This window comes from Gobio gobio, assembly GCF_949357685.1.
Source record: "Gobio gobio genome assembly, chromosome: 9".
NCBI lineage: Eukaryota > Metazoa > Chordata > Actinopteri > Cypriniformes > Gobionidae > Gobio > Gobio gobio.
The window spans coordinates 58,724,553-58,732,970 of record NC_137115.1 but is presented as its reverse complement, the minus strand read 5'-3'; the positions used below and the strand labels follow the sequence as shown (position 1 = coordinate 58,732,970).

General features: G+C 43.4%; 1 protein-coding gene across 1 annotated transcript in view; it reads right to left on the bottom strand.

The window, feature by feature from the left end:
- The window catches only part of LOC307131466 (KH homology domain-containing protein 4-like), a 28,111-nt gene extending 27,636 nt beyond the window's left edge, over positions 1-475 (bottom strand). The window contains exon 1 of the mRNA XM_079825134.1: positions 87-475. Coding sequence (XP_079681260.1) covers positions 87-103 — 17 coding nt within the window. The 5' untranslated portion in view covers positions 104-475. The remainder of the gene's footprint in view (positions 1-86) is intronic.
- Between the last annotated feature and the right edge of the window lie 7,943 nt (positions 476-8,418).

The window sequence follows — 8,418 nt, the reverse complement described above, 5'->3', positions numbered from 1 at the left end:
AGCTCTACAGAAGTGCCCGTATGTAGAATAACAGTGAAGATGTTAGAGTTTCAGATCAACAGAAAGAGCGGGAGGGAAACACTCACGGTGACCCAGACGCCATCGCGGAACCCCGAACCCGAGCCCGAACCCGAACCCGAGCCGATGCGGAGATTAAACTCAGAGTTTGAGAATCTATCCTCTCAGTCACAAACACACTCGACGCTAGGCCGCGAACGCAAGTCACGTGACGCGCCGGTTCTTCATCCGCTCGTGTTCCGCGGCGCTCCGTCGCTCGCAGCGCCCCCTGCAGGATTCGGCGCTTCACGGCCTGGGTCTGCGGCGTTAGGGCGCTCTAAAAAAACAGTTTGTCAGAAAGTGTCGGGGTTATGATATTATACTCGCGAATTACACCTATGGTGATTATCACCGGGAGAGAAGGACACAGCCAGAGCTGAAACTCTAACGGGTTTGTTCACGCCAAAACGGGAGAAGTGAAGCCAAAGCGCCTCGATCGCCCCCTGGTGGCTGCTCCCAGTGTCGTCATAAACCCCGCCCTCTCAACGTAATGTGACGTGAGACAAACTAAACCATCATACAATTGGTATAATGAAGGGATTATATTAGTAAGACAATTGCTTAATGCCAATGGATATTTGTTATCATACACTGAATTTCTACAAAAGTTTCAATTACCAGTTAAACCGAGAGAATTTGCTGTTGTTCAAAGAGTGTGACATTACTCTTAAAGAACTCTAATTCAGAGGAAATCAGTATAGACAATCTTTGTAGTAACATTTTCATTGGTAATATTAATGTTTTAAAACAAAAATGTTGCAATAAGGATATAAGAAATGCTCTTTGTTCTGTGTCTTTTCCTGCAGTAAGATTCTCTTGCTCTTCTTTATTTGGTGAGATCTCATGGGTCAAAGCAGGGAAATTGCCAAATAAGTTTTGTGTTAACAATAAAATTAAGGAAGTGTCTTACAAAATACTTCACAGAATTGATCCCGCTAAGCACGTTTTTGAAAGATTTAAGTTAAAAATTTCATATTCCTGTGAATTTTGTGCACTGGATAAAATAAACTATTTTGCACCTGTTTTTCCACTGCATTTACTCAAGATTATTTTGGATTTAGAAAACTTTATTAATAGAAAAATGAATTGTATGATAGAAATATGTGTATTTGATGTCCTTTTTTATACTCAGAATGATAACTTAGAATGCAAAGAACAACATATTATAGAGTTATTGATTTTATTAGGAAAATATTATATACATAAAAAAATGTGGGCTCAATGTAAACCAAATTTTTCACACTTTGTAAATGACTTTACATTGTATGTAAATCTCTTGGAACAAGCAAAGAACAAAAAGCAATGAAAACATGTAATGCTTTGACTGGACTTAATGCAATTTTTTTTGTTGTTGTTGTTTTTTTCCTGACAGCTAAAGTTAATGTGATAGTATGAGTATGTAACCTCATGTTCTTATGGCATTGAATAAAAAAATAAAAATAAAAAAAATCAAATTACAATTTAAATATTTTTTTCCAAAGATGGTTTCTGTCATTTTAGATGTAATGTAAGTCCAACTATTCGTTTTTAAAATATGTTTTGTGTTATGAGTTATTCGATGAGGATGCGTCGCCGTGATGATTGACAGCTTCTCTGAGGCGCCAACGGACTCTGATTCAGTCGCTCTGATGAAGGGCTTTATGTGCTTATTTACCTCCTCAGTGTGTAATAAAAACCCTTTGTACCGTCAGATGAAACCCTGCAGGAGTAATAAATGTGCATCCTTGAATGAGCGCGGATTTCTAGAGTATTTACTCGCACTATCTATGGTTTGAGGCGAGCCTGACGTGTACGCGCATGAATCACTGTCACGCGCACACGCTCAGAGCAAAGTTACGGCATAATACATTTTAACTAGCAGAATAATATAGCATCGCGATACACAGTCTCACTTTTAACTATTAGTCTTTCGAAGGACGGAAAAATAATCCTTAAAGGAACAGTTCACACAAACTCCTGTCATTAATTCCTCCTGTTAAACCCGTTCATCTTCAGACACAGATGAAGATCTTCCTGATGACCCCTGAGCTCTCTGACCCCTCCATAGACAGCAGTGAGGAACACTTTCAAGGGCCAGAAAGGAGAAAGTTAAAATAGCCCATTTGACTCCAGCGGTTCAGCCTTAATGTGATGAAGAGATGAGAATAGCGCAAAACACACACACTAATAACCACTTTATTCATCATGTCTTTCAGTGTGTGTCCGTCTCTGATGATGTAGTAAATACAGTGCAGCGCTCTCGGGTTCTACAGCAGAACGCCGGCTCACCATTGGCCGACGCTCATCACGTGAAGTGTGATGACGACGCAGGTCTGACCAATGGTGAGCCGGCGTTCTGCTGTAGAACCCGAGAGCGCTGAAATTAAACTGTCCTGCAGAACACAAGAGATTCTGATGAAGGTCCGATATCGTTTGGTTCCCGCGTTCTTCTCTTCTATGATCCACAGAAGTCCAGCACAGGTTTGGAAGAACACGAGGACAGCGAATGATCGTTCTGAGAGAACTCTTGACTAACGCCGCATTCACACGGGCGTCGCCGGCAACGCTTCTCGTTTACTTTGAATGGGTGACGTCATGCGTTGACGAACTGAATTGTGGGTTCCGTTGCGTCGCTTCACTCGCGTTGCAAGCGGCAAAAGTTGAAGATTTCTCAACTTTTCAAGCGCCAACGCAGGCGTCATCCAATCAGATCACCCTATGCAAATATCCTAGAGCAGACGCTAGCCAATAGCGTTCGTTTAAAACACCGGTGAATGAAGAGTGAATGAAGAAAAGAACGATCTAAAATGGAGGAAAAGCTAATAATTGCGGTGGGTAATCCTTTACGACCCATCTTTGTTTACATACCGGGACACAAACTGGAGAGTCCAGGGGCCGTTCTTCGCACCGCGCTAACTCCGTTAGCTGGATTTGATTGTTGACGATTTGGCATGATCTTGGATTATTTGGTTCTTCGACGCTCATCCTGGACTTGTTGTCATAGTAACAGCTCCGTAATCTTAAACCTGCTCGAGCGGCTTATTTCATGTAAACAGGATTAGATTCATCTTGAGGTGATGCTTAAAATCTGTCCCAGCCACTGCTACTTTATTACAAGAGTTAATTACTGAACCAGGGGCAATAATAATCATTTTAAATAATAATATACAAATGTTATATTGTATATGTATATGAGAATGTACAATGTTGTGGATAAAACTATAGACACAGCCACTTGATTGAGCGATTTATTTGTGATGGAATAATTACTTTATATAATTTTGTTTTTATTGGTTTACACACATGTTGTACAGTTAATCTGAGCCGTGCATTAATTGATCACGGATATTATGGGATGGCTTGATGCAGCGCAAGAGAGGATAATTTGATCTTGACCCTTAAGAAACTTTAATACTGTCACGTTACAAATCTGCTTCAAATTGAATTTAAGAATTAAATTACAACATTGAAATAAAAATGTAAAGGGTGTACAAATACTGTATAAAATCGTGAATATAAATAATTGGTAATCATGTAAAAAAAAAAAAAACATTTATCATTTATCTATTATAACTTTTATGTTGGTTTGGTCGTTTGGCTGTTTTCTTATCGAAATTCGTGGGTTTTTTTTGTGTAATTTGTCAAGTTTTTTGCCAGGTGGCTTTTTTAATTATATGATGTCATTCCGTTGCGGTCTTGACGCCAGCCAATCGCTGCACTGCTGATCGTGGTTCGAGTATCGATGAATCTGCCCTCTTTAGGGAACACAAGAACGTGCAGTGATCTTAGATCATTTAATCCAGGGCCCGTATTCATAAAGATTCTAAGAGTCCTCTCAGAAAACTCCTGATTTAGCTTAAACACTTTTACGTAGGAGTCTTAGCTTAAGAGCTATTCGGGACCGATCTGAGAGCAACTCTGAGCAAGGAGAATACACAAACTCTTATCTCAGTGAAGAGGCGGGGCTGACCCGTTGCTACGTATAACACTGTCTTTTGAAGACTGTGATTGGTTGGTTGTCCAAAAAGGGGAAAAAAGGAGCGCTTTTAAGTATAGGGTCTATTCTAAGCCTTCACTTTGAAATTACAAGCGCAAATTGTCCTATATTACCGTTCTCTCTCACTCACACACACACATTATATATATATACACTGAAAAAAATGATTATGGCCCGATTAAATTAAGCATAATTAATTTGTGCTCGTTTAAATAATTTAAATTTAGTTTTTTTTATTTTAATTTAAAAAAATGAATTGGTTGTATGGGAATTACATGTGTTTGTGTTTAAATTGAGATCAAATAATTTGATTGTGACCACTTACGATAAAAAAATGTAGTAAATTTAAAAAAAAAAAATTTTCAGTGTATATAAATCTTTTATTATTTACCATGCTGTTAATTTCCTATAAGGTATTTGATTGGCTTAGAACTATAAACATTGCTCCACTCTTTCCAAATCCACTGATTGCTGGCATGTCTATTTAATTGTTTGTTTGAAAGTTGGGTTTAATGCAACAAACATGATCTAATCTATGACGTAAGAACAGTTAGTTATTACGGTTTGTATGTTAACAGGGACTTTAATCGTAACTTAACGAGAGTTTGACGAACAGAAAATCCTCTCAGGATCGCTGGAGTCAGTGTTACAGGACCTCAGGGAAGACATTTGAGCATTTCTGTAGCATAAACACCATCAAACCGATGACAGCTTCGCATTTTCCAGTGCATCTCTATAGTGCTGACACCTAAAGATGTCCGAGTTCCGGTCCCAGCGCAACTGATACTCAACTGCTATTGGCTCATCTGCGTTCGATGGGAGGGGCTTACGATAGGTCAATTGCCTTCAGTTACCGTGTTGGGTATCTGGTGAAAAAAAAGAATGAACAAAATTCATAAAATCTACTGTGTATTTTACTATGTGTACAGTGTGTATGTGTAGTGTACATATAGCATTACATCATTTTTCACAAGCTACTAATGAGTTAATGCTTGTAGTAAAAACACTGCTTCTAACTAAATAAACAAGTATGACTTTTAAAACACAACCACAGAAGTATTATGTTCTATAAATATAGATAAATATAGGGACTGAAGAGGAGGGTTATCTTATATTCTCTTATTATATTAGTGGTGGTGGTGATGCTAATAAATAATAAATGGTTACTTTGCTTATGCATACACCCACCCACACACACATATACATTTACACACTTATTTCACTTATGGAATTACTAGCTTGTTCGTTACTGCACTATTTTGGTCTGTATGTCTGTCTGTTAAATAAAACAAATAATAATAATAATACAAAAAAAAAGATCCTTACCGTAGGCAGACATTTCGTCTCACACAGACTAGCTGTCAAAAAAGGCGCTTTTTCTTGTGTTGTGTTGTGGTCCAAGCAGCAAGTAATGTGATTGGCTGTTGTCGCTATGACGGCCGCTTTAGCCACGCCCTCCGTCAAGCGCTGACGCCGACGCCCCGTGTGGATGCGGCGTCACACATGAGTTGGTACATTTCTTTATGAGGACTGAATCTTTAGGGTTCTCAGGATTCACAGACGAGGCTTAATCTTAAAGTTTGCTCTCCAGATAAACTACAGTAATGTTTATAAAAGCTGCTTAACCTCCTAATGAACGACGGCCTTACCCCGTCTCAATCTAACCCCATCTCAATCTAACCCCATCTCAATCTAACCCCGGCTCAGTATAACCCCGTCTCAATCTAACCCCGTCTCAATCTAACCCCGTCTCAATCTAACCCCATCTCAATCTAACCCCGTCTCAGTCTAACCCCGTCTCAATCTAACCCCGTCTCAGTCTAACCCCGTCTCAGTCTAACCCCGTCTCAGTCTAACCCCGTCTCAGTCTAACCCCGGCTCAATCTAACCCCGTCTCAATCTAACCCCGTCTCAATCTAACCCCGTCTCAATCTAACCCCGTCTCAATCTAACCCCGTCTCAATCTAACCCCGTCTCAGTCTAACCCCGTCTCAATCTAACCCCGTCTCAGTCTAACCCCGTCTCAGTCTAACCCCGTCTCAATCTAACCCCGTCTCAATCTAACCCCGTCTCAGTCTAACCCCGTCTCAATCTAACCCCGTCTCAGTCTAACCCCGGCTCAATCTAACCCCGTCTCAATCTAACCCCGTCTCAATCTAACCCCGTCTCAGTCTAACCCCGTCTCAGTCTAACCCCGGCTCAGTCTAACCCAGTCTCAGTCTAACCCAGTCTCAGTCTAACCCAGTCTCAGTATAACCCCGTCTCAATCTAACCCCGTCTCAGTCTAACCCCGTCTCAGTCTAACCCCGTCTCAGTCTAACCCCGTCTCAGTCTAACCCCGTCTCAGTCTAACCCCGTCTCAGTCTAACCCCGTCTCAGTCTAACTAACCCCGTCTCAGTCTAACCCCGGCTCAGTCTAACCCAGTCTCAGTCTAACCCCGTCTCAGTCTAACCCCGTCTCAGTCTAACCCCGTCTCAGTCTAACCCCGACTCAGTCTAACCCCGACTCAGTCTAACCCCGACTCAGTCTAACCCCGACTCAGTCTAACCCCGACTCAGTCTAACCCCGACTCAGTCTAACCCCGACTCAGTCTAACCCCGACTCAGTCTAACCCCGTCTCAATCAGTCTCAGTCTAACCCCGTCTCAGTCGAACCCCGTCTCAATCAGTCTCAGTCTAACCCCGTCTCAGTCTAACCCCGTCTCAATCAGTCTCAGTCTAACCCCGTCTCAGTCTAACCCCGTCTCAATCAGTCTCAGTCTAACCCCGGCTCAGTCTAACCCCGTCTCAATCAGTCTCAGTCTAACCCCGTCTCAGTCTAACCCCGTCTCAATCAGTCTCAGTCTAACCCCGGCTCAGTCTAACCCCGTCTCAATCAGTCTCAGTCTAACCCCGACTCAGTCTAACCCCGTCTCAATCAGTCTCAGTCTAACCCCGTCTCAGTCTAACCCCGTCTCAATCAGTCTCAGTCTAACCCCGGCTCAGTCTAACCCCGTCTCAATCAGTCTCAGTCTAACCCCGTCTCAGTCTAACCCCGTCTCAATCAGTCTCAGTCTAACCCCGTCTCAATCAGTCTCAGTCTAACACCGTCTCAGTCAGTCTCAGTCTAACCCCGTCTCAATCAGTCTCAGTCTAACACCGTCTCAATCAGTCTCAGTATAAACCAATCTCAGTCTAACCCCGACTCAGTCTAACCCAGTCTCAGTCTAACCCAGTCTCAGTCTAACCCCGGCTCAGTCTAACCCCGGCTCAGTCTAACCCCGGCTCAGTCTAACCCCGGCTCAGTCTAACCCCGGCTCAGTCTAACCCCGGCTCAGTCTAACCCCGGCTCAGTCTAACCCCAACTCAGTCTAACCCTGTCTCAATCTAACCCAGTCTCAGTCTAACCCCCTCTCAATCTAACCCAGTCTCAGTCTAACCCCTTCTCAATCTAACCCCGGCTCAGTCTAACCACGGCTCAGTCTAACCACGGCTCAATCTAACCACGGCTCAGTCTAACCCCGTCTCAATCTAACCCCGACTCAGTCTAACCCAGTCTCAGTCTAACCCAGTCTCAGTCTAACCCAGTCTCAGTCTAACCCCATCTCAATCTAACCCCGGCTCAGTCTAACCCCGTCTCAATCTAACCCTGTCTCAGTCTAACCCCGGCTCAGTCTAACCCCGGCTCAGTCTAACCACGGCTCAGTCTAACCACGGCTCAGTCTAACCACGGCTCAGTCTAACCCAGTCTCAGTCTAACCCCGTCTCAATCTAACCCAGTCTCAGTCTAACCCAGTCTCAGTCTAACCCTGTCTCAATCTAACCCCGTCTCAGTCTAACCCAGTCTCAATCTAACCCCGGCTCAATCTAACCCCGTCTCAATCTAACCACGGCTCAGTCTAACCACGGCTCAGTCTAACACCGTCTCAGTCTAACACCAATTCAGTCTAACACCAATTCAGTCTAACACCAATTCAGTCTAACACCGTCTCAGTCTAACCCCGTCTCAATCTAACCCCATCTCAATCAGTCTCAGTCTAACCCCGTCTCAATCTAACCCCGTCTCAGTCTAACCCCGGCTCAGTCTAACCCCGTCTCAATCTAACCCCGTCTCAATCTAACCCCGTCTCAGTCTAACCCCGTCTCAGTCCAACCCCGTCTAACCCCGTCTCAGTCTAACCCCGTCTCAATCCGTCTCAGTCTAACCCCGTCTCAGTCTAACCCCGTCTCAATCAGTCTCAGTCTAACCCCGTCTCAGTCTAACCCCATCTCAGTCTAACCCCGTCTCAGTCTAACCCCGTCTCAGTCTAACCCCGTCTCAGTCTAACCCCGTCTCAGTCTAACCCCGTCTCAGTCTAACCCCGTCTCAGTCTAACCCAGTCTCAGTCTAACCCAGTCTCAGTCTA